Source organism: Rissa tridactyla, chromosome 6 (genome assembly GCF_028500815.1).
Source record: "Rissa tridactyla isolate bRisTri1 chromosome 6, bRisTri1.patW.cur.20221130, whole genome shotgun sequence".
Classification (NCBI taxonomy): domain Eukaryota; kingdom Metazoa; phylum Chordata; class Aves; order Charadriiformes; family Laridae; genus Rissa; species Rissa tridactyla.
The window spans coordinates 68,994,006-69,021,713 of NC_071471.1; the positions used below are offsets into that span (position 1 = coordinate 68,994,006).

General features: G+C 41.2%; 1 protein-coding gene across 1 annotated transcript in view; it reads right to left on the reverse strand.

Annotated features, from left to right (window-relative positions):
* The window catches only part of CPXM2 (carboxypeptidase X, M14 family member 2), an 81,352-nt gene that overhangs the window by 17,251 nt on the left and 36,393 nt on the right, over positions 1 to 27,708 (reverse strand). The window contains exons 4-7 of the mRNA XM_054205790.1: positions 13,784 to 13,868; positions 13,110 to 13,260; positions 4,824 to 4,912; positions 946 to 1,069 (exon numbers count right to left, since the gene is read on the reverse strand). Coding sequence (XP_054061765.1) covers positions 946 to 1,069; positions 4,824 to 4,912; positions 13,110 to 13,260; positions 13,784 to 13,868 — 449 coding nt within the window. The remainder of the gene's footprint in view (positions 1 to 945; positions 1,070 to 4,823; positions 4,913 to 13,109; positions 13,261 to 13,783; positions 13,869 to 27,708) is intronic.

Here is a 27,708-nt window from a genome sequence, read left to right on the forward strand (position 1 = left end):
GGAATAGCGCCAGCTGTTAAAAATAATAAGCCCCATAATTTAGTTTTTCCTTTGTCAGAATAACACTTGCAAACATCAAGAGGACAGACCCAAACTGGCCAAGCCATGGCTTGTGGCTGGATCCACCCTCCCAGTTTGCCTGGCCCGTGATGAACTCCTTGCATGTTTTCTGCAGGGCCCTCCGACATAGGTAAGTGGGGAAGGCAGATTAGATGAATAATTCTGGTGTGAACATCTGAGATTCAGAGACTGCAGTCTAAGATCGTCCCCAAGTCAACTGAGAGATTACATCAATTGTGCTCCATCCCTTGTGGCGAAGTAGAGAAATGTCTTTGGAGTGTGTCGTGTTCTTCCTTGGGTGGGATGAACACATTTCAGGGTATTTATGGACATGGCAAAGCACAAGATGCCTTTATTCCAATGTCTGTCTCAGGCACTATCATAGCAATATCTTTATTTTTTCCACAGAAGGACAAAAGACTGAATGAGTTTCTATTCTGAAGAATTATATCACCATAGGAATTTGTACCCCAACACTCACGGGGGGAAGATGACCGGGGAGATCTGACCTATCCTTGCTTGTAATGCATTCACTCCATATAAAAAAGGGAAATTTCCACCCAAAGCTACATAAATCCCCACAACTAAAATCCATTCCCCGGTACTGAAATTCACTTTTATTTTGTTATTGTAAAGAATAAAACTCATTATCATTAAAGAATTTGATCCCACATTCAAAATGCCTTCTATTTGTGCTCACCCTCCTCTTCCCAATTTAGAAATATAGCACTGAAGTTCCTCCCACATACATTTGAAATCTTTGCTGCCATGAATATAATTCCATCAGTGATAATTACTGCAGATACAGAGAATGAGGGCAAAAAAAAAAAAAAAAAGAGCCAGATCGAACACCCTTCAACAGATTTAGTTAGACTAAATCCTAACCAACTTCGTGTTCTCCTGGGTTGTCAGAAATCTCGACAGCATACAGCTTTAGTCCTTGGTTGCTTTTTCCAATATTGTAAATTCTTGTGATATTCGGGCACATTTTATTCACAGTTTTCATCAACTGCCAACAAAAAAATGACATACAGTTAGACAGTGCAGCATCAAAATAGATCCCCTATTAATTATTTCATTCCAGTTCATTTCAAATCGGTTATGGCGAATGCTCCTCATTTTCTTTTCTCATTATTTCTTAGTTGTAAAAGCTTTATGTTTAGTTCACGAATTACAGCGCTGCTATCACACAACGTAAAACCATAGAATGGTTTGGGTTGGAAGGGACCTTAAAGATCATCTAGTTCCAACCCCCCTGCCCTGGGCAGGGACACCTCCCACCAGAACAGGATGCTCAAAGCCCCGTCCAGCCTGGCCTTGAAAAAACGTTTATTCAGCTTATGTTTGCTGAAACGCCACAACACAGGTGAGGTTCGAGATCTTCCTTACATGAGATATATTTGTAAAATATCGTCACAAAATGAAGGACTTGAGGGGGAAGCCCGGTAGGAATAAAACCAGCAAAAACATTACTACTATACTACCAAGAGTCGGTAAAACACGTTTTCAAAACGTTATTCATTGGAGGGTAATTAGGCACCTTAAAACTTCCTTCTACACACTCGATGGTTTACCATAGCGAAGTGACTTGACATGAGCCGGGGTGTTACTGGCACGGCAAGGCAGGTACATTACAGGTTGCCACAGACACACTTTGCCCAGTAAAGGAGACTTCTCTCTCCTTTGCCCTATGCAGCAACAACTTAATTCGAAACAAATGAAGACAGAAGGATATAATCCATTTAAACACGATTTTCCCAGTGAATTCTGATTACACCTGCTTCTGCTGAGGTAGAAACCAAGCCCACCCTTCTTGTCTTACAATGTGAAAATCTCACGTGGGAAAATCGTTAGGTAAGGCAGTGTTGGTGTGGCTGAAATAACAAAATAGATATAATCTGGATGACTCCATAAAAACAGCAGGACAACCTCCTGCAGTGAATAACAGACTCCTCAGAATTTGCTTACCAAGTTTCAACAAAAAATAGAATTAATAATGGAAATGCCAACAGCCTGGCTGAAGGCGTTCCCTTCCATCACAATCTCTTCTATTCGCTATTTCAGCAGAGGCTGCACGACATAGTAAAAATATAATCAAATTGCCGCGGTGCTCGCTAAAGGGCATAGGGAAGGTCACGGTTCAGGGCATAGCTCTGTTTAAACCAACGGAGCCACACAGATGTCGGCCAGGTAAGGACGTCTGGAGTCTAAACTGTCCCACAAACACTCCAGTGTGACATTTCAGGTTAATGTTAAAATTTACAAACGAAACTGAAAAATTGTGTGTTAATAATTAGAAGTTATTGCAAATCGCTTTAAATGACAATAATTTATCTGTCTGGTTTTTTTTTTTGTATTGCGAGGCACTAAAGAAAGAAATAAGGACTTTACTGTAAATCGGAGCCCTAGGGACTATTAATTAGACAATCTTTTCATAAACAAGGGTGCATACATTATTGAAGAAATACTGTAGCATAACAAAACTCTCTGCTCACACAGTGTTAATTTAGAAACAATATTGGACGATAACATGACCGATAATTTAAAAAATGCAATAATTAGACGTGTCCGATTCCCATGCCACCATTTAGCAAATATAAGTGGAAACACAATTCACGTTGGGAAGAACATCATTAAAATTCCTCTCATAAAAGGCTTCACTTCTATTTATAATCGTGTTGCAAAGAGACTGAAAAGATGCTATTTTTGTACATTTGTTCATCTCATACGTTGGTCTTATACATATGAGAAAGAATTTCTTTTGCAGATGTAAACTCAGCACTGAATAATCCAATCAGTTATGCTCGCTCAGTGTATTGTCTCGTTTCAGATCTATTTTTTTTCACCATCTAATATTTTCATCATCATCATCGTCATCATACCAGTGTGCTGGTATTGTGGGTACCCAACTATTCCATGGAACTTTTTTTAATGTTCTGGGCATATGGGAGTGAGTACGTCATCATTTGTTATTCCAGCCGAAACGTATATCTGAAGCCAGAGGACAGTGGGTTCTATCTTCTAGCGTTTGATTTAAGCGAGTCAGTTAGTAACTTTTTTGAGACAGACTGCCGAAAATCCTCATGATCCACTTGCTCATAATGAACCACAAATGCTGTCAATGGATATGGAGCTCTGGACCTCTTACTAGAGACTGTCAAAGTCAACTTTTTGACTTTTTAGAAGTCAAAACTTATCCAAGGTTGATTGCGTGGGGATTATAGATTTATGTTCTACTGACAAGAGGATGAAAAGGATTATTATTGCATCAGATACTGTGGGGGTTTTTTTCCAATAAATTTTTACGTTTTTCACTCTGATAATGAGTACAAACATCAAAAGAAGGTCTATTTTAGCAGGCTAAAAACTGCTTTCTGTAATGTATGAATAATGTTATTGTCTCAGCTCTCTGTTTACTAATTTCTCTCCGTTTACCCTCTTCAAACTGCAGGAAAGTCCCTCCCAGCTGATTTATCCCTGCATCCATGCGGGTCCCAAGATGTGGGATGGGGGAGATGAACCTGTCCTCCCAGGGCTGTCTCTGGAACCAGGCTGCAGCGCAGAAGCTTTTCTAACCTGCCTGGCACTACCGCGGGCACAGGATCCCCAGAGCACTGATTGAGGAAAGCAGTTAAAAGTTGTGTTAAAAATTCATTGCTAGTGAGAAAGACGCCTAGAACCAAGTTCTAAGTATATTACAACAGTGGAAATATTTGTATTGGCCTCAGTAAACTCCTCATCATCTCTTTAATTGCCAGCATGTGATTACTTTCCGAGTCATACGAAGAACCCAATTAGAATCTAATATAATCTGAATAAATTAAGTATTTTGACACACAGAAAACCAAAACTTGGGCAAGGACAGTCAAACACAGTTCACAACTGACCAGCTCTCAGCCGCAGTCGCAAATTTTCTGCTTCTATGAAAAGTGGAAAAACATTCTGTTTTAAAGCTATGCTTGTTTCCCCAAAGACATTTCTAACCTGTCCTTCTGCAATGAGAGTCTAAAATCCACTTTATTTTATTGGTTTTGGCAGTAATTATGCCAATTGAGTTTGTACTTGTCTAATCTTTGTGCTAAGAAATATAGGCCACAAAATCTCTACCGAAATAAACGTGTGACTCAGTACACAATTGCTCAATAAAAATGAGTGGTGATTCATGCAGTATAAATACACTGAAAATTCCGCACAGGGAAAGTGATTCACGCACTTCAAGTCCAAACGTATTATCTTTATATTTGAAGAGAAAGCAGGAAGAAATATTTCTTTAGCACAACCCACACCTGTGTCTGTGGTGACACGAAGCAAGATTAAGAACAACAACAACAAAAATAACAACAAGGTTACCTGTTTGAGGTTAAAGAAGCAAGATTATAACAAGGCTGGTCGATTTAAAATTATATTAACAGGATTTTTTTAAGTTCTTTTATAATACCCTTTATTTTATTTTTTAAATTTTATTCTGATTATCCAAAGCCACTGAAGTAGAGGAGAATTCTGATGGCTAAATCTGAAAGGAGAAACCACCACAACCTTCACCACTCAAATATACGTGGAAGCAAAAGGACGGCATGGGGACTTTGATAAATTGCAACTTTTTATGACAGATTAAAACAGACAGGGAAAAAAAATTTTTAATTGATTGCACGTAATGTTTAATAATATTTTTTTAAAGGTAGAATTCAGATCCCACAAGAGCTCAAAAGCCTGCACCCCTCCACGCTCCACCCAGGAGGTCCCACACCAGCCTCTTTGCCTACCTGCCTCATTTCCTTGTAGTTGTGATGCTTAAAGTCAAGATTATCTGTGGTTGTCATTTCATTTCTTCTGTGGTAATAATTATTTGGGTCTGAGAAAAGAAATTAAAGAATTTTCATGTGCTTCTGCGTTTCAGACATAAAGATGCTTAGCCATAATACGTGCAAGGAGCGTAGAAATCTGAATGCCATTGTCCTATGTGTATTTAAAAACAGTTTTTAAAAGCAAAACTCAAAGGGAAAAAAAAAAAACACAAATCTGAAATATTTCTAATTAGTGCACAAATCACCTCATGTAGATCCAAAGAGAAGCGAGGAGGCAGCAGGCATCGGCTTGCTTGACAGCTACTCTGCGTGAACAACTAAACTCCAGCAGAAAAGCAGAAGGACATCCTAAGGCTACAGAGGAGGGCAAGAGACACTGGAAAATGATGAGTCAGATGCAAGATAAAAAGAGTGGAAAAAAATCGCATGAGAGGAAAAAGCCCCAGTAAATGTTCTATGTCTGCTTGATTAATTTACTATTACAAGGAAAGGGGAATTATCTTTTAGTTCTCTTGAGTATATTCCGAGTTTGTGCACTGCCTACAAAATACAGAAAAGAACTACTGTGCATATTAAGCATTCCTAATTACATTCCTGAACATTTTTTGCAGAAGTCCGAGGTCTTTGTTACTTTAAAATTAGCATATTCATTTCTATATTTATAGTATGTATGTTTTGAAGTAGCTAAGGAGAATATGTGGATAGAATAAAAACCTTTTGTTTCCTTGATTTTCCAGGCCATTCTCCTGGAAAAAAACCAGGCCAAGACTGTTAGGGCTCAGCGATGTATTTCCTGATAGATGTGCTCCTGGCGTAATCTAGTGTGACTTATTTTTAGAGATAAACAGGTCTATTTGGAAAAAAATTGGACGCATTCCTTAAATTGCCATATCTGGGATGCTTGGAATTTTGAGTAATAATTTGTCAAACCAGTGGTAGTCAGGCTGTTATGAAATTTTTTTTTTCCCCCTTTGCACAAAATCATCTTCATTTGGTTTAAAATTATGGGGGGCAAAAAAGCCAAATATGAAAGCCTAAATATCTTCTTGTCTTACTGTGACACAGACAAAAGACACTGTCCCTAAAGAAGAAAAAAATGTTTTTTTGACATTATCAACTATCGGTTTTGATTTTGTTTGGGGAAAAAAGCATAATTATTAGTATGAAGAATATGTAGATACTATTCTGCAACAAACACTTAATGAAATTATGGAAAATTCATAACACTTAAAAATACCTTATAACTTAACATTTTTAAGCTTCATATTTCTGACATTAAAACCTCTAAATTCTCAAATTTGTTCTTCCCAAAAAATTCTAAAAGCATTCGGGTCTTGTTCTTATGTGGAAGGAAAGCAAAATTTGAACTTTTTCACTTATTTATGAAATGAAACATGCAAGTTCCATTAAGCTTCACTGCGACATTACCCACGTTCTCTACCACTTATTTACTCTTCGTACACACGCTTGTCTCCAATTCCAGGCCCTAATCTACAGCAGAAATGCTGGAAGGCCAGTTGAACGCTGCTCTGCAAATATGACTGAAAAATGTCAAAAAACTCCACAGTTGCCTCAACAAAATCTGGATGTTCAATGCTGCCTGTCCTTTCCAGTGAGAACTTATTCTATAACAAGACCATCTGGAAATGGGTTTCAATTAGAGCCTAATCAGGTGAGGAAACAAGATTTCTTTCCTTTTTTTTTTTTTTTTTTAAAAAAAAAGTTTTGAAGAATGAAGTGGGTTAAGGTTCACATAATTCCCCTGCATTTTCAGGTGTTCTTTCCAACATAACCACAGGCTAAGTTGATACAAGCCCACTGACAACAGGGATGCTGCAGTGACCCCACAGATGCCTCTGGAATGCCAAACTTTTAAAGGTCAACCCACGTTCATTTCTAGAAATTATTCCTTAATATATTGATGACTGAGAAATAGGAATAATAAACGCCCCCCACTTCTTCTAGATAAACACAATGCGTTTAATGCCACACAAAATATCTTCGCCATTGTAAAAATATCTCTGCGTTGTAAAAATATAAAAATAAACATCATAAAACTGCCAGGATGTTGAAGGCTTTCTCTAGTGCCACGAGCCAAAATATACAGCAACTGATTTTTTTTCCTAGTACTTTAATCCTTTCAAAGTCTGGCACGTTTTCCACACTTCAAACATTAATATCATGGGAATGACTGTGAATGCTGCAGAGTTGGTGGAAACTTAAAAAAGTCGTACAGTGAGAACGATTGTATCTCTGGTCCGTCCTCAAAAACAGTGCACAATTTGACAGCTCCCTAGAGAACTAACACTCATATTTTGCCAGGCTCTACCGTGGGTCTGCTTGGATCACTGGATTTCTGCTGCAGCAGGAATACAGATTAGAAAATTAAAAGCTAAAATGTAGAAAGGCATACAAATCTTGTGCGCAGCTGGTTAGGCCCACCTTGGCAAAAATCATTTTCTTTCATAAAACAGAGCATAAGAGACCAAGAATCTCAAACCACAGAAGAATTCCATTCGAAGCACGCTCATTTATTCATGGCACTACCTCAGACAGTCTTTTTCTCTGCTAAGGAGAAAAGATCCTGCAAAAGCATGGTGCTTCAGTTCATACAGAGGAATATGTTAGTTTTTTCTACTGCTAATCTATGCTAATCTGGAGTTAATTAAGTTTGCAGGTAAAGGTAACTTGTTACCTTCATAGTTCTATTCTTCGTAAAGATGGACAAGTGACTAGGAAGCATTTTCTATCTTCATTTCACAGAATCACAGACTGGCAGGGGTTGGAAAGGACCTTCAGGGATCATCTAGCCCAACCCCCTGCCAAGGCAGGGTCACCCAGAGCAGGCTGGACAGGAACGAGTCCGGGTGGGTTTTGGATATTTCCATGAATGAGATCAACTCTAAAATGCCCAACTGCTTTCCACCATGAAATCTCTGGGGACTGCCCATAAAAAGTACCAGAGAAGACCAACTGCTCAGCAGTTTGGCATATTTTCTGTTACATTACAGCTCTACACAGCAGTGGAGCACCGATGCTTCCAGTGGGTTTCCAGTTATCGTGCTATCAACAACTACATCTGTTGGTCTTTTTTTTTCCTCCTTTAGTTTTCAACGTCCTTTTAACTTGCATGGAAAGGTATGAAATGAGCTCTGCAATGACTCGAAGATGCAGTCAACACTCAGAAAACAATATGATCTAAATATTTTCATTTAGTTAAGTAAAACTTGCATCCATTCCCAACACGATTTGTTCATATGCTTCATTCTCACCTAATTCCTACAGTGAATTGCATGGTATCACACTGATGGAGCTTGCAAGCTCAGAAGTGGAGCTCGTGTACTCCAAACGGACAAGATAATGAAGTCGATCCAAGGCTTTTGGATAAGTTTTTAATAAAAAGATAGTCTAATCTAAATCCTTTAGACTGCCTTCAAAACCTCAATGTGCCATTTTGCAAATGACTGATTTTTTTCATTTCTGTGTAATATAAGTGAATTCAACCTGTCTTCACAAAATTGAACACGTCACAGACAGCACGTGTGTAATCATGAAAAAAATCCTCTGGCAGACATATCAGATGATTGTGATTTTTTTTCCACGTGATCTATTTCATGGCAGTCGCGAGCATTAACATCACACATTAAATGAGCAGTGAAATAGTACTCTGCAACTATATATGGATTCTTGTCTCTACATGTTGATGTATACTCAAATACCACACAACTCTTTCCAGTTAAGTATAATAAATGATAATAATCTGCAAGCGAAAAAACAAACCCTTAACCTGGGGTAGTTGCTCCCTAAAGGTTTTCTACCATGTTTGATATTTCTAACGATTTCCTACAGTTTGATTCGAATAATAACAGTAATTCTGAGGACTGGTAATACTCTTCCAAAATACACTTGATTGTACAAATAAAATATGAAAGAAGACCTTTTAATGACACCCACTGCATTGCTGGAGAATGTTACACATCCGTCTTGATGAGTACGGAGAAACATACTGTATCGGCTTTTCCCGGGAGAGTTATTGAATTTGGTGTCATTTTTATTCAGTCTTTGCTCAGGCAAACTTCCAAAAAAAAAGTTTTTGATCACCCAAGATTAAGTTTTAGCTTTGCAATGATAAAAGCAGAGCACAAGGACAGATTGTCACTCTTAAGCAAAAATTTACTCTCACGTGCAATCGGCTGAATTTAGTACTGTTGCATACACGTTCACTTGTAGTGAAAGACACTTGTGGAAAGTCACAGTTTTATACAAAATGAGCGGACTCCTAGCCTTAACCAGGTGCCTGGCAAGAAGAGACAAGCAATGAAAATAGGACGGAACGATGCGCCCACTGAAAAACACAGTGCCCCATTGCAGAGCAGTTCGTCTTTTGTCCTGGGTTGAAAGAGATGGCATAATCACGATACCAATGATAGTTTTCTATATAAGAATTATTAAAAATTAAATTTAATCACAAATTTATTCCATTAAAATAATTGACCATTGCCTTGAATACTCCACAGTATCAATAAATGCATGAAGAGCTCAGCTAATTTTCTGTCTCCAGGTACTTTTGATCATATGCAGTTTCTTTTTGATTTTCCTTAGGTTCGAGAAAGAAGAGGCAAGGAAAGTACATCCATCCCTCTGAGGCAATTGCAAAAGATTACGCAGGTCAGTCTGCATCTATGCAAATACCAACATTTTTGGAAACTGGAGAAGGAATTAAACACTGGTGATTTTGTCCTGGTTTTCCCCAGCGAGAAATGGCAGCACTGATCCTCTGCTACAGGTAGGATTTTCTGACGCCTTTCCTCCACAGCTAAATGTTTTTCCCTCGGTGAAACAGCAAAGCGCTTTTGTTGCCCGGAAGACGGTACTGACACAGTTGGATAACACAGCTTTTTTTTGTAGAGCTGCTGTAATAGTCTAGAAAAGATTGTTTGTCAAAGCTAGCCTACAACACAACAAAAATGTATGGTATGAACAAAAGATAAGCATCTCACTGATAAAAATTACAATCATCTTATATAATACCAACTAGATAATCAGTAACTTCTCTCTTCCGATTATCTAATTAGTGTTTTCTTATGATTTGTTCGACTTCTAGTCCATCTAGCGTATGCAGCAGGTTTTATTACCAGAGCCCTACCCACAGGAACAGGTCCTAGCCGAAGGACGCAATTTCATCGCTGTCAGTGCCAATGAGCTTTCCTAGAATATTAATGTCTTATTCAGGTTTCTTTTTTATCTGGTATTCCTTTCTTACCTTCCCTTGTGAGCCTACATGATGGAAAGCTGATACATGGTACAGACTGAATGCAAATCACTTAATTGATTCAGGGATTAATAAAGACACAAACGCTAACATTACAAGTTTAAAAGACAAGAAAAGAAATTCAGAGTCATGAAAAATGACTTACTTTCCCTCCGCTCCACTTTTTTTCCTTAGGGTATTTCCCTACGTCCCATCTGCCCGGGCACTGTCACTGCCTCAGGAGGACACGGTGCGTGGGAGCTCTAAAGTACGACCAAACGGCTCCTCCTGACGACTTGATTTCTTGTACGTTCACACTCAGGGTGCAAATAGAATCAAAAACACACCAGGGACTGAAGGAAACTGAGCATCATATAACTTCTTTCATGGGTCTTTGGAAAGGCTAGAGTTGTTTGAGCTGACAGAGCTCCACCTCCTGATTTTGATGAATTTAAGAGACTTGCTCTGTTTTAAGGAGGAAACCTCTGTCAGGAAAGAACCCTCACTGTTTGGTCGCACAGTTGATACAGCGTACTAGAGCAGCGCTACCAACGAGGCTGGACCCATGGCCAAACCTGTTGGTTATCTAGATTGGAATGAGTAAGATGGCACCAATAAAGGGCGAAGAAGTCCATTTACAGAGAACTGCAAAAAAATAAGTCATGTCCTACAGGACATGCATGGAAAGGCCTCTGCAACCTGGGGAAGAGCTTTGTTTTGAGCGCCTTGCGTGCGATGAATAAATGAGCTAGAAGAAAGAAATGTCAGTTCTTCCTGAGTGAAAAGGATGGGTCAGCAGCTTACCAAAATCTATTAGTCCTTTCAGTCCAATTACATTTTGCATAAACCCACCCCATTCCCATTGTGTTTCTCAATGAATGATTCTGGTATTTTCTTTCAGAAATAAACTGAATCAGCCACCGCAGGCAATTAACTCAATAAATGACTACCAGCAGGAAGCACTGATGCTGTTTCCAGGCTAATCCAAGACCTGCAACAAGCTGCGCCAGCACTCATTGCAACAGTGGTGGAACTGCGGATAAGTTCTCACCTCGGCAGCACCTTCCCCCACCGATACAACCCCGTGAAGCTGAAGGGTGACAAATGCTAACGCTGCAAAGCAGAATTTGGCCCTGTATGAGCGTACGCCCAACAAGAGTCTAGTGTAAATAACTGCTGCACTTAATAAAAATCAAAAATCAAACACTTTGCAAATATCGACATTTTTGCTCTTTCCTCTTTAGGTAGAGTTTTATGGAATAGAAAAGGATCGTGAGAATTTCCCTACAAAACGCTCTCCAAAATGGTTTGACTGTCACCTTTGTTATTCCCCAGAGATCTCCGTGCATGTCCTGCACGCCAGGAAATTTCTTCACAGTGCTGAATAAAGCTACGCTTTTCCTTCAGCCTCACCCTGTTTTACAGAGAGTGGATCCTCTGCAAACCCGCAGAGGAATTTGGGATAGATCACTGCCCTCTGACAGCCCCTCAGTCCTTTCAAGACCTGAGGGGAAATACTGGCTCTGGAATTGCCCCTCCAGTGTAAAAAGTACAATGGGAAACAAAGAACCCACAGAGCTGGAGTTTTCTGAACTCGTGGTTGAAATAAATCAGAGTCCTACTGAAAACATGAACATTCACATAGGCAGGACCCCCCTGGTCACTGCCACTGGAGTCCAGGATGTGTTTGTTACCCCCAGAAAAGCAGATTCTAAGTGCTGCGACCTTTCGCTGCTTCACATTAATACATCTACAGACTAAGCTTTATGACAGTACTTGCCCCGTATTTCTCTTTATTAGATAATTATCCCTTCTGTCCCCCAGATTGTTTTTTTGCTGAGTATTTAAACATCTAAAGGACAAAAATCAGGCTACCTCTGCTTGGTACGTGAAGACCCTACACCAGCAGTGGAATTGGAGGCAGCAAGTCCCCGAACAGCAGCAGGAACAGTTAAAGCAGTAATGAGAGACTCGGGAAAGGCTGTTCTCTTTCTGGCTCTAGTATTTTTGAAAATACTATTCATAGCCCCCTGCAAAAAAAAAAAAAAAGAGACACCTATCCCCAAGGTGCCAGAATTTAAGATCAAAAAGACAAGAAAAAAAAAAAAAAAGCAGATGAGGGAAGTGGAATGAGTAGTGGGAAACTTAGAAAACAAGCCGTTTTTCAAATATACACATGCATACACACACATATGAAGACACAAATCCACCATGCCAGTACCTACAACGTGCTTAACGGAAACATGGTGTTGCCATAGTTTTTCTTTAAGTGGCCTCGTATAAATTTTCACTTTGTATACCCTGTTTAGCAAAACCCTAACTGTATTTTGCACTCATACAATAAGAGAAACAGCTAACACCAGAAGCTTGTGCTGAACATCAGGTTGTGTCTTTTCCACTGTTTTTACCTTCACCTGCGACTTACCACGGATTATTTCAGATGCAATAACACTTGAAATTTGCCAGAAATTCTCCAACCTCAACTCCCCTCCCTCCCCCTACAAGATAAGCACTAGTTCAGTCACAATATTTGCCTGGTAAGTCCTATGGCCTGTACAATGAAATTAATTTTAAAAAAAAAAAACAAACCAAAAAAACCAGACTGCATAATTATAATGGTTCTTTCTTGTCTTAGAAGCTCAGGACATCTGCAAGTGACTGTCCCAATATGTAATCCTATTGCCTCACTAGTACATGTGCACTCAGTAAGATTAATTGCACTGCACTTCAGCCCGAACAACGGAGAATATCTTGTTAGATCATCCACACAATCTTGTTTTATTAATAAAGCCACTTATAGATGCCATGCGGTTACATTTGAAGAGTTATCCTGATACCATCCCTGTACCTGGGCAGATATTTTTGTTTCTTTTTGCATAACTCTACTCCCTAAAGGCAGGTATCATATCAAAAGCAAAGATATCCAAAGGAAATAAAATTTAAGAGTATTGACACAGGCAGCCACGTCATCACCAACTGAGAAAGACTCTTACCTGGCAAAGGACACCCTAAGATTTCCAGTCTCATACAGATGCTACCTTCTTCGAACCAGGACCGAGGGTTTATACGGATATAACGTGCAACCAGAGGCACCGGCAACATATTGAGAACCGGGATCTCTTTCTCACTGTTTCCTTCAAAAATCTACGTATGGAAAGAGCAAGATCAGTCCTTCAGAAAGTCTTTTAGCACCTTTGGTAACAGAATCAGATAAAGTCCCCTGGTACGGCCCCAGGTTGATGGTTGCTCAGGCCAGAACTGCTCTTCAAAGAGCACAATCCCCCCATGTCCCTCAGAGAGGGGCAAAGGGGCCAGAGCTCCACACCCTCTCTCCAACAAAAGGCACCTCATGGGCATGAGATGTCCCCAGGGACCAGCAGACTAACCCTCGCATGGGCCATGCAACAGGGAACACATCTCATCTCAGGCAAGACAACTTCCAGGGTGGCATTCGCATCCACAGGCAGACATATGCAGATTCGTCATATAGAATATCCTGGGACCCTCTCTATATTATGTGATTTGCTCTTAAAATTAGTGGGACCATTGAGAGACGTTGCCTTGTAGTCTTACGCTGACTAATCTGGGAAATGAAAACTCCATGTGAACAGCCCCCGCTTTCCCACCTCTGCTCTTCTTCATAAAACATCTGTTTCGCGATACTCACCACATCTCCAGACTCATTTCTGACAGCAGTCCACGCATGACTGTCATTGCTCACCAACACTCTGTAAGAGGTCACCCAGTTACTCCTTGAAAAAGACAAAGAGTATCTAAGTTATTTTTCCATAACTTAGAATGACTGCAAATTTTGTTTAATGTAATAAAGCTTGCAATGGAAATCCCAGTTGGCAAAGTCATGTCAATACTTGGCTGAAAGTGTGACATGCAAATCTAGATTCAATAGATAATTAAAAAAGCCTAGTGCATAGAAGCAAAAAGCCGAGATAATACTCTGGGATTCTTTTATATTTCTCTTTCTTTTTATATGCAGATTTTGGGATAAATGGCTTATCTAGACCAGATGCATCCAGCATTAAAAGCCTTACCTTTTCAGCAACAGAACATTTATTATTTCTGCTGTTACCATCAAAGAGGATGGGGAAAAAAAATAATAAATCCTCTAGGATGAAAAGTCTATGAATTTCAACCAGCAAAATTTCCATTTCTTCCAATACAAGAATGACTGGAGCCTGCAGTCGTTCTTGTATTTATCAGCAATAGATAGGAACGAAGAGACAGTCCTGTCACGCAGAGCCCAACTGATCACAGTACTAGCCCACTACTACAATATCGAGGTCAGTCTCCAGTAGGCTGATCTTTCTAGCGGCCCATTATCCAATATACTGCAAAATCCCCTTTAATCTAAAAAAGCAAAATCTTCATTCATACTTGAATTATGTCTGTATTCAGCTGAAGGAGAGCATGAGAAGAAATAAAGTGCTGCTTCCGACATTCTGAGTTGAAGCTACGTAGCTTTTACGCTGTCTGGCCATTCCCTATGGTAATGTGCATATAGCTATGGAGAAGGTAATGCCCTGACTTTCATATTTGTTGGTCTGAAAGGGGAGCAATAATTTATTTTTTTCCTCTAACACCTTCCTGTTTTCAACAGGCAGTGACTTGGAGGAGATTTGTGGCTTGGAGGTATCTTTGTACCTCAAAGTCAGTCCAGGATGATTAAGTTCTATTTTCATGTATATAAACTGATCGTGCATAACCAGCTGTCCTCTGGAGCAGCCATTCTTGAAGGCTGGTTCTTAGCTAAGCTGCACAGCCAGATTGCTGGGAGTGAAACCAGGGTAAGGAAAGCTCTTGGGACTAGAAAGAAGACGAGGGGCAGTTATGGGAGAAGCAGCAGAGCATATGGATCGGAGATACGGAGATTACCTGGAAGGACAGACGCACCTAAGAAATCTTCCCCCATACAAATGCAACTTTATTTGCTTTTCTTTCTTTTAAAATCAACAAGCAATACGAGCAACTACCTGTGAGCACACACTTTGGCTTCACTGCGCTTATGTTCGAAGGGACCAACTAGCCAAGAAACACCAAAAAAGGGGCAGGGGCAGAACGAGAGCAAATTCATCAGCCACAAGATCAGCCCAAGTTCATCCAGCTTCGTCTTGTACAAAATAGCGACCTTCAAATAACGCCTATGTCAATGCACGGGCAGCAGAAAATTTGTAACTTTAGATTTCCATCTGCTATTTCATTTTCTGAGTAACGGTGAAGATTCACAAAAGATTCAAACTGATGTCCAGACTTACAAGGGTGCCTAAGACCAAAGATGAGATGTTTAGTAGGATTTAGAAAAGCACTTCCGTATGTAGTATGCTAATACCCCCACAAAGTCAAAGATGAGATATCACGTGATTTTGAAAAAATGACTGGACAAACCCAGCTCTGCTTTACACACAAAACCTGTCCCTTGCAAACCTTTCACCAGCCTTCTTCAATGAATTGATATTGTTATTTTAAATGGAAAAAATCTTGACTATCGCCAAGCAGCCTGAGCTTTTTATTATTGCATTGAAAGCATGAATACACCTGTAACGCGCACACTGCTTCAACATTAGTTTAACAACTTTACCAAGTTATCAGCACACTGAATGTACTAATTGTCTGCCTGTCAGTGGAAGGTATCCTGGGGTACAGGATTTACTGGAGATCTGTGAAGTGCTATGCTGGTATCCCAATTCTTTGTGGCCATAAAATGATATACAACAAAATAGTCAGTGACTTCAGCACGGTATATAAGTTTCTACTAACTCTTGTCAAGAAATTAACCTTTTTCCCCTCAAATTCTCTGTGATCATAAGCTGAAGGAAAGCAGATTTACTTCTAGCAAAGATGGAAATTTGGAAACGGCCAACATCGAAATTCCAGGAAGAGGAAAAAGAAATAATCACTTTTTCCAATTAAAAATGAAACCAAGCTTGAGACCAAAACTCACGGGCTTGAATGGTGGTGGAGGTAGTAGCGCACATATTCAGCTCACGTCAAATGGTGTTGGGTTTTTTGGTTGCTTTTTTTGTTTTGTTTTGTCATTGTTGAGGGTTTTTTTGTTGTTGTTGGTTTGTTATTGGTGTTGTTTTAAATATTTCTTAAAAGTTTCTTGGCCATTTCTCAAAATCTGGTTAAACAGCCAAAAGAGGCAATGTCACAAACCGAGTAACGTCATTGCTTCTGAAGTATTACAGAACTTTCTTCACTTCAACTACACAAATAAGATTAGGAGGGCAACGACAATACATCCATATTCATTACTCTATGCCTGGAAAAGAAATCCAAACAGAATAATATCACGGTCACATAAAAACAAGACAACAGTGGACATTCTTTATAATTGAGAATTTTGTAAGAAAATCATGGTGCACAAAAGACGTTTTTAAAAGAACCAGCTCATGTTACTGGTATGAGAAAATGTTGCTGATACGTGAATATTTCCAAGCCAGGATTTTATTTACCATATTTTAATTTTCTCACTCCCTACAGTTACAAAGGTTCAAACTTCTCCCAAAGGAAAATGTATACTAATCAGTCGTACACGTATTCCATCTTGAGTGACAACAAGTAACATGCTTTTCGGTGGCAGCCTGCCAATTAAAATACAAACAGGACTACATCCAGCCTCGTACGTTTGCGGTCTAGAAGGACTGCAGAGGGTCATGGGAGGAGATAAATCAGCGCAATGTATTAGGTCACACACCACATCCCATTAACTGTGCTCGCCTGTAAGGAACAAGCATCCACTTTGCATTTGTTGAGATGCAGAATAAAAACACCGCGGGTGACCAGATCCTTCTCCCACCGGCACTAAATGCAAAACTGCCTCTAGGGGCTTACTGTCACAAGAAAAACAGCTCCTGCCAATATGAAAAAGGCTGCTGTACATTCAGATTCCCCTCCGAAATGGCATCTTCTACCTTAAAATCACATTCCTCGGGGTGGGGAAGGGAAACTTTGCACGCATTCATGCTTTCAGAGTATCTGGGAAACTGGCAGAAGTTAATGCACAGGGCTGCCGACCAGGCAGCTGATTATCTGTAAATACCAGGTATTTCTAAACATACAGTCCAGCAGCAGAGCATTGGCATCCTAAATCTTCTCCAAGGCTGCAGATTTTCCACACGTGTGCGGCACAGGAGGTCGATGTTTCCAGGAAGCAGATGGAAGTGTCGCACACGCTGGGATCCCCAGCCAGGCTGTTTACAGTAAGCTCGGAGCTTCCCGGATTTGGAGAGTTTAATACGTACGTGGTGCTCGGTTGATTTGTGCAGACACAGAAATCTAAAGCTTTCGGGGAAATCCGTCCCAGAAAGACGACGGCTAAAGCAAAGTCTTGTGCTAGGGGGAGGATCGGGGGATGTCGTCTGCTTTGTGTTGTTACCTGACGGCAGGAGGATCCGTCTCGCTGGGTTGGGGATTCGCAGACGTTAATTTCTGCAGCGCGTCACATCGAATCTTTTCGGGGCCCATCAGCACTGAACAATAAAGCTGTCTAAGGAAAGCTGAAAGCAAGCTATAAAGCTTTGCAGTTCTTTGGATGTCCCTACCGATGTTTTAGAGAAGCTCTTCCGAATTCACTCTATAAAATCTCCCTGAAACTACTATTACGTTCGGCAGACAAAAATACAGATATTTGTTGGTTTTAAAGAGTCAAGGAGACATAGTTCAGGGAAAGTCCTATGCCAGCATTCAGAAAAGAGTGCGTTAATTACCGAGCTCGTTCTTGGCAGGAAGCTAGGCGGTACAGAAGTTATTGCGTGACAGTACCTTCAAAAGTATGCGAGGTTGCCTCCAGTTCATCATGCTCGAGCACAAAGTGCTACTTACATGCCTCATGAATTTCATCAGTGCTAGAAAAGGATCACGAGATACGCATTGAGAGGAATCATTTTGGATTCAGATGCTTCCCGTTAATAAGTCTTTTCAAAAATTTATGCCAGCCTTAACTCTTCAGGAGGAGAGCCTCTCTGAAAAAGCTCCGTATCTATCGCCCAGATTAATCAAGTCGTTTCACACAAAGCAAATGCAAAAATGAAATACAGCTAAAGTTCACTTAATGTGATGAGGTTTTATCATTAATTAGTTGGTTTTTATCTGTAATGCATTAGCTTTAGACAAGGCTTATCTGAACATCCTGGATTTTAAATTCAGTTTCTTGTGATGCATGGAAATGCCCAGCTTGCCTTTTTTTGGATGGAAATGGACAAGCTGAGGGATTAAGTGACTTGCCCAGGGACAGAGAAGGAATCTGAATCAAAATGGAGAATTAAAAGCAGATCTCCAACAGCTGTGGCAGGTTCCTGTCCAGAGGATCAGCTTCTCCTTATCTACGCACATAGAATCATAGAATCTTCATGGTTGGAAAGGACCTTTGAGATCATCGAGTCCAACTATACACAAAAAAAAACAACCAACCAAACAAAAAAAACTCCAAAACCAACAACGTACAATCTCTGCCCTTCCGAGCGTGCCCTGAAGTGCCACATCTAGACGTTTCTTAAATACTTCTAGGGATGGTGACCCAACCACCTCCCTGGGCAGGCTGTTCCAGTGCCTGACCACTCTTTCAGTAAAGTAATTCTTCCTAATATCTAATCTAAACCTCCCCTGCCGCAACTTCAGACCTTTTCCTCTGGTCCTGTCATTATTCACCTGGGAGAAGAGGCCAACCCCCACCTCTCTACACCCTCCTTTCAGGTAGCTGTAGAGGGCAATGAGGTCTCCCTTCAGCATCCTCTTCTCCAAGCTAAACATGCCCAGCTCTCTCAGCCTCTCCTCATGTGACCTGGTCTCCAGACCCCTCACCAGCCTGGTAGCTCTCCTCTGGACACGCTCCAGCACTTCAATGTCCCTCTTGTACATCATCAGGCTGCTGAGCACAGGGAAAGACATCACAACAGCATGAGAACAACAGAACTTCTGCCTTGCCTTCCCCGACCTAATTTCCTTATTTTTCTTCATGTATATTAGACGCGTAGATGAATCCCAACTCGGCACGACGTGCAGCGAGTGCTAAACGAGAAGCAGCGGAGGGATGCCAGGCGTTTGGCTGCCCAGCCTCCAGCAGGTGAGTACATCGGCCGAGGCTTCTGGCTGTTTGGATACGGTTTTATTTTTGTTTGAACAGTATCTGCTGCATGCAACATTTTAAGGCCAAGCTTCTCAATTACAGAAAGCTGAATAAGCAACAAGTGAAACGAATCTGGTACCCTTATCCTACTCTCTAAGGATGCTTTTCCACATCACCAAAACCCCACATGATTTGAGATAAATGAGGAAGGTTGGCAGGTGCCGGTCAGCAGAAGCTCAAGCCCACAGCGGCAGAGATGGTGGAGAAGAGACCAGAAAACATTGGTAGAGTTCAGGTTAGCATCACCTCCAATGGACCCGGCTCCAGCTGACCATATTAATCTTCTGCTGTCACGATAATCTGATTTATCTCCATTACAAAACCCCCAAATTAATAGAAAATGGAACCAGACGGGCACACAAATGTGTATCTTTCAAGAATATATAAACTGACAAGCTAAAATACTGGAAATAACGGTACCTCTTTATCAAAAAATTGCTAAGCAAACTTTAGATTGATCTGTAATCATGCAACAGAATCAGCATGCTGGCAATTAAGGCGCTTTCTGCTTGAAAAAGTAATTTGTAGTCTCATGCAATTAAATATAAAACCATTAATATTAATATTCTAAAATAATACTTACGTCGATAAATTTTAAATCACCCACTGCCCAGCAGTTTCAAACACAAGCCAAGTCAAAAACCGCTCAGGCTAACCACAGGTAGCCCAGCAAGCTTTACAAACTAATTAAAATAAATATGATTTAAGAGATGGAGCTTGGCTAGCAAGCAAGGGTATTTTTTTTAATAATTGAAATCTTTGAATGTTTAATTTTTAAAATTGCTTCTAGCTGACTTAAATGAATATACTGCTGTGAAATCCAGCTCTTCCGAGGCCCTACGAAGAAAAGCTCAGGGCCAGCATTTCACTTGCTCAGAATGAATTAAACACAGATTTTCCAAAGCTCTCTTCTCAGTCTGGAGGGGTTGGGGTTGAAAATGCATTTCCCACCCAACAGCGGCCACTTACAGCCCGGTTTTTGCAAGATTTTAATCTCTGAGTTTCTGACCTCTCTCGAAAATCCGGTGCCGGCTGCAGGTGTTTCCTTTTGCTGTTGGACATTCAGACAGTAACACCTGAAGATGCCAGGCCTCCTGCGTGGGGTTAAAGACATCCTCTGCCACACAGATTTTATGGTCTTACCACTCTTCATTACAGGCCATTCTCCAAAGAGAGCTGTATGTTTTTGGAAATTCTTCCTCCACCCAGCTTTCCTCTTCCATATCTCCTGTATCTTCTAAACACAACCAGGCTGTGATTCCTTTTCTTCTGAACCTCCTATTGGGACATTTTAAATTTTCCTCTTCATGCCTATCACACCTTTGTATATTAGTCACATATTTGAGGAGAAAAATCTGAACTATACAGGCACTGCCTCGCTCTGCCTTTTTGCCTCCTTCCCGTGAATATTAAAACAATGGAAAGTGAAAAGCTCCGGCAGTAACCAGCAAATACTGCCATTTGTGTGCACAGCTGTGGGCATATTTGAAGTGCCGCTGAAGGTCTCACATCTACCAGGCGCACACAAGGATGTGGCCAAGCTCGGCGTGGTGCGTGCAGAAGGGATGCTGGCCTGGGGAGGACACTTGGGTGGGGGGAAGGAGCAGCTGCCCCATGTCCTCTAGGTAACCCCACACACAATCATCCTCATCGCGACGCGTCATAACACACATGCAAAAATATACAAATCAAGGCTGTGATTAACAAGCGTGAGTAATCTGTTGCAGCAGATGCCTGTATTCATTGGAGGTATCCTTTTCCTGAAGGCTTCAGCTCATTTGGTTTCAAACTGCCCATTGTAGCCCCTTCCACAGAGGTTAAAATGCTTCCCTTCCTCTTCTGAGCATTCCCGGGGAGGCTCACTGTGCCAAGCGGCTTCTCCCCACACAACACCGCCCTTCCCCAGTGCAAAGCCCTGGTTGACCATGCAGGAGTTGCTGGCCATCCCCTCGGGGGGACGGCAGCAACCTGCTCCCTCCCCGCGCTGCGCGGTGAGTCACCGAGCCTTTGGCAGGAGAGTCGTAACTGGAGCAAGAGCATCGTGACAAATCACACCCGCAACAGAACAGCATCAGTTTTGACGTTTTTGTCAAACAAACTTGTGAAAGTATAAATACATTCCCGGGCACGCTGTCAGAACTCCACCTACACGGGATCATCGGAGCTGGTCACAAACCCAGCCCCCCAACGCCAGGAGCGGACGGCGAGCGTTCATCGGCAGCAATGAACACTGTGCCAAAATCCCACGTAGGGCACAGCAAACGAGGTGGAAGATTAAGATGGCACAGGAACTGAAGTGAAGTAACGGGACGGACAGCACTCGAGGCGGAAGCTGCCGAAGGCTGACTCTCAGCGCTGCAACAACGGAAAGCCCGGGAGACGGCTCCACCAAGCCAGAGTTAACGGAAAATATAACTTATTAAGAAAACCAATCATAAACGTTAGTACAATATGTAACGAGGGACATTAATATATCAAGGAAGTTTTTTCTACACTGAATTCAGGTTGTTTTGTAACTCCCATCAATATACTTGATACGATTTCCGTGGATTGGGAACAATTCGCTCCCTGGGAGTCTGACCTCGGGGAAGCTGTAATAATCTCCGCAGCCCTGTCACCTAGTCAGGGCAAACAACAGTTTGCACTGATTTGATGCACCATAACAATTCACGTCAGCACAGAGCAGCTGCTTATTTTAATTACATGATTTGGATAAGACATTGAGACGTTTTCGTTGAATTTGCTGAAGTTTCATCGGGGTGTGTTTTCGCAGCCCTTGCGTGGGGATAGGAGGTACTGCTCTGAAAGCCAATGCCAAGAATGTTGTCCTTGTGAGCTGGACAGGATTTAGAGTTTATTCTACTTTGCTTTCAAAAGCAGCATTGTGTTGTTGTATTTTGACCCTTCTTTGTCTATACAGTGCAAAATTTTGTTTTCTTAGATGTCTATAGAAACAACTCAAATACCTATGAGTAACCACTGTAGCATCCCAAATGCTAACACAGTTACACTGAATGGATTATCGCTGCTCTTTATACTCTTATTGTTGGAACGCTGAAGATGCTGATGTGATTAGCTCTTCTTGAGGCCAATCTTACTATTAAGACCATGTTTTTAATACCATGAATGGCTGATGAACTTGGGAGGAAGCAAGGATTTTTATCCTCTGGCAAGCAAGGGAGTTTACCACCTTGCAATCCTCACATACACACTGTCCATAAAAGCAAATCTCATTTCCTCAGGAATTGCCAGTGAGCATAAATTAAATTTGGGGTAATAAATTAAAATTCGGGACAACGCATTCATTTTGTGACAAAACAAAGAGCAGAATGCTGTAAGGCCAAAATTAGAAGCAACTGCACTGACCTAAATTTCTCCTCACCTGCATCTCCGGAAGGTACCCAGCTTGCTACAGACCTAAGGTTCCCTAAGGACAGTTTCTCAGAAGGGATGTTGGGGGACCACGAAGGGTCACACCGCTCACAGAGGAGGATGAGGGTGAGGGTGTACTATAGAAAAATGTAAAATTATTCCCCTATTCAAACACAAATATCTGATTTTTAGCACAAGCACCATCAGACGCACAAATCAAATCTGCTGGATATTTACAACTTGCTATCCCTACGGAGTGGCACAAGGAAGTCCAACAAGTGACACAGTAGGGAGTGTGTCATGGTGTCTACACCAGCTCCCAGTCAAAACATGGCTTCAAGAGCGATGAACTAAAATGGCCAGTTTAAAAGTGGGACAGTTTAGAAGCAAGCAATATGTGTAAGTCATTGTAACTATTCCTTCCAGCCAGCACCGCTATTGATTTATTGTCTCCTCTAACCAACTAACCTCTTAAGCCCTGTTGCCGGTTTGCAAGGCACATGGATTAACCTCTTTCCAAATGAGAATTTGAAAATTGCCGCCCCTACTTTTTTTTTTTTTCCTTAAAGACCAATATATTGCATAAAATTAAAATATCTTCAGTATTTTCATGAGGCTGAAAGGCCTTAAAGAAAACACACTGTGGAAATAAGTCTATTTTGATTTTTTTTTTTTTAAAGATGTCAGAATTTTGCTTTGGAATTCGAGCATTCTGCACAGATTACTTCATCCACACTTTTTCTTGGTTTTGTTATTTCGTGACATGCAGTGATAGTGCATAATTTAACATGCTTGAAAGATTAATTTTAATAAAATGCATTGTCACAAATACATCTTACTCACTGAAACATTGCATCCTCTTCTAAAAATCAAAACATCCTCTGCACTGAAACAGTCTGAGGCTTTATATTAGTCAGTACACGCTGAGTCTATTTAGACGTGGCTTTTCTCTTGATACAAAAGACAGTGCTGAGTTATCAAAAGATTGTTTGGGTTGTGGGAAACACATTTCCTATGTTTTTCAGATTCTTGCCAAACTGCTAAGAGTGATTAATATTTTCTCTCCCTCTGTCAAGAGATGCATATTTTAAACTATCACATCATTGCTTTAAATATATGGCACAATCCCACAGTGATGCTTCCAGTGTCCCTTGGACAGTTGTTTAAAGCTGCTTGGTTCATAACACTGAAGGCTGTATTGGCAACAATACAAAGAATTATATATTGTATTTCTTCCCCAAATATTCAGCCATAAACCCTCCTGTAGGCCAGCTATGGCACCATCCACCTCTCAGAAGAGGATGTCACGTGCCTTTCTAAAAGGTCACATCACTCCCACAACTTTATCTTGAGAAGGCAAACAAAATAGCTCTGCAAAGAGATGTCACTGATCTATGGCAGCATTTAAAAGACGAGTAGACATAGCGCTTAGAGATACGGTTTAGTGATTGTTTTTGTCAGAGTTAGGTTGATGGTTGGACTAGATGATCTGAAAGGTCCCTTCCAACCTGGGCGATTCTACGAGTCTCTAATATCCATCTATCAGCTACTAGATATTCATAGAGAAACAGCGCGGTATCTGCCCAGAGACACTGATTCCCAGATGTTCTCTGTTCGTACAAAGAAACTGATGTTCTGCCCAGTCTCAAGGTGTTAGCTCTTATTCACATCAACCCACACTTGTGGCACCTCTGAGTTTTGGCTGTCTTCAGTGTAAAAAAAATATAAAAACCAGGAGTCCTGGTTCTCACAGCTGGGCCCCACTTTACCTGAGAAATTTAAACATCTGCAGATTTTCTGGATAATGTAAGCAGAGTTTGCCATTTATGACGGTAAAAGAGCACTTTGCCAGGATTTCAGGTTTCCCAAGAATGCCGGAGGTGCCTGAACAGCAACAGCCCTTGAGTCCCCATGCTTACTTTGACTGATAAAAGGAAGAACTCCCCAAATTCAGGAGTTTTTGGTCAAGGCCTGGTTTTTGCTTGTTAGAGGAAGCAAAAAGAAAAGTAGAAACACTTGATTCCATGTGACTATCAGGGAATTCACAGCCAGGCAGTTTGAGCACAAAATTTGACTCAGAAGGTTTGTTTTGGTTTGGTTTTTTTCCCCCTTAAAAAGGAAATTATTAAACAATTCAAGTATTCACTCCTAACCAAGCATGGTTTCCTTCTGTCGAGTCATCTGTGTTTTTAAGCGCTGTTTCTGCACCTTGGCTTCTTCCTCCTCGAGGCTCTCGTGTCTCAAGCAGAAGCGCCCTGGACGGGCACGCAGAGCCACAGGGGACGACAGACAAGAAATAGCAACTTTTCAAGTGAGACTGGGAAAGGAACAACGGAGGTGAAACAGTTTCTGCCAGCACACAGTAGGTGACAATCCCATGCATTTTTATGTTCTTTGTATTGAGTCAAGTGTAACCTTCAATTCATCCATTATTATCCTATAAATTTCCAACAACAACAAAAAAAAAAGACAACAAGCCAGGCTGATGTGAATAGACTGTCTCTGGGTGGAGAAGGACATCAGCAGAACTAGAGTTTCCAGTGCTGCTGTAAAGGAGCAAAGTGTAGCTCCCACCACTACTACACTAGCTCTGGCTACAGCATCAGAAATACCCGCAGAACCAGAGGCCAGACTGCCAATAACTCAAACGTTGCAGCCCTGCAATGAAAGGCAAAGTTATTTGCTGCAGGATTGGGCAGGGTGTCCTTGCCTGCCCTCCCTTGTCATTTTACATGTCCTCATTAAATCGGCAGCAGGCAGCTAAAGGGACCAAGACAGGTACAAATCTGATCTAGGCACAAGCTCAGAGAGAACTTTCAGTTAAGTTTTCCACTTTGCAGAAGTTTCTTGTTCAATACAAAGAGGGAAAAAGAAAAATAAAAGGTTGATTTTCTGATTCTTTGTTACTATCACATCATAACATTGTTGAACTTAGCATATATCCCAGTGTCTTGATTTTTTTTTTTTAATTTTATTTTTATTTTAAAATCAAATGCTGGGAAATTCTCCAAGGCTAAAACAAAATCTTACATTGGCCCTCAAGCTTAGCAGGCTTTTGTTTCTAATACAACAGAGATCAGAGGGGTGTTTTTTGGCTCTCCTACCTGAAATAAGCTTCTTCTCCAACATATGTTTCTATTAGTTATGAAAGCAGTATATTCTGGTCATATAAACTCGTGAAGTTGGGAAGATGCCTCAGGTAACAGAATGGCATCTTTTTGTACAAACTTTAATATCATAAATAGTCCTTTTTGATACCATCACAGTCAGTAGCTGAGTAGAAGAGAAGGAAGTTAATGAGTCTCCTTTGATTGTAGTGCCCATTGTAGCAAAACCATCAAAAAAGAACCTGCCCACACCAGTAAAAGTCCTACCAGCCTGTTTCTCCTGGTCTGGCTCACAAAAGGCCATTTACTGCGTGCAAGCCCTATGACTGTGGTCAGGTCATTGTCTCTTGAGTTTGCCACAAGCACCAAAGCTTCCACCAGTGCCTCTGAATCCCACCCTAAGGCAACTTCTGCTCCAAGCTCGGTGTCTCTGCTGTTGTCTGGATTCAATTTCCCTTTGTGTAGCTCTTCTCTACACCAGGATTTCATTTTTCCTTTCTTCTCACTTTCTTGACTGCTGGAGGAATCGGGGTAGAAAGTCATACTGAGAGGATCACCTTTCAGAAGCAACAACGTGGTTGATGGCCATGCTGTTCCCAGGTGCTGAGACTCTGGAAAGCCCAGGACACCACTCTTGCCCCAGCAGTGGGGGCTGCACACATCAGCCTAAACTTTTTAGAAAGCATGAGCATCTCCAAGTTATTTTTGACACCTAAGGACTTACACATGCAGAAGCAGAGCACAGAAACGTTGACTACACTGATTTTATCTGTTCAATCTGATGAAGAGAGAGAGAAAAATGAAGTGGACTCCAGGGACGGGAGTCCCACAGCCAAGGCTGTATCAACAGACACCAAGCGAGATGGAGGCCATCACACCCTGACAAGAAAACCCACTTCCATGGCAGTCCCTCATGTGCAAGCTGGAAGTAGCGAAGGAGGTCACCCCTTCCTGGGACTATTTCTCCCTACTCCCCTGGCCCCTCCATGGGCCAGCCTTACAGAACATGTCTTCCAGGAGATATCAGCCCACCCCAGTATGTACCTAGTCCAGCTGGAACTATCTTTGCTCCTACGAGGCAGAAATGTGCCTGATTCTCCACAAATCTGAGTAACAAGCCAGGAGGAACCTGGACCCGCTCTCCCAGAACCAACCCCACTCTTCCTGCTGACCCTCAGGGTTCTGCCCAACAACTCTTCACGGGGGAAGAAGGCAAAAGCAAGATTCAGTAATTTAAAAAACAAACCAAAAAAAAAGAGACGACAACTATGAATACCAACTATAAATAGAGTGTCAAATCCTGCTGTAAACTCGCAATAGAGCTGAACTAAAAATAGCAACACTACAACGAAGCAGTGCAGCACTGGTGTTGATAGGAACAGCAGTGTCAAGAGTATGAATATAGAAAAGAATAAGACTTTTCTACAGCAATTATCTACCTAACACAGAACAATGTAGAATAAATATAGAAACCTTATTGCCAAAAACACTCCTGCTCCCGCAGTAATATTAAGAGAAATAAAAAAACTCCAGAAAATTAAATTATAGAAGGAAAGAAAAGACTCCCTTCTTTTTTTCTTAACTATAATGGTATTTTTCTGGTTTGCCTTTAATTATATGGCACATTCATTTTCTTAAGTGAGAAATCAAGATAGAATCAAATCCTTCAACACAAGAAGGACATGGACCTGTTGGAGCAGGTTCAGAGGAGGCCACGAAGATGATCAAAGGGCTGGAGCCCCTCTGCTGTGAGGACAGGCTGAGAGAGTTGGGGGGGTTCAGCCTGGAGAAGAGAAGGCTCCAGGGAGACCTTAGAGCAGCCTTCCCTAAAGGGGGCCTACAGGAAGGATGGGGAGGGAATCTTTATCAGGGAGTGTTATGATAGGACACAAGGTAACAGTCTCAAACTGAAGGAGGGGAGATTTAGGTTGGATATCAGGAAGAAATTCTTTATGGTAAGGGTGGTGAGGC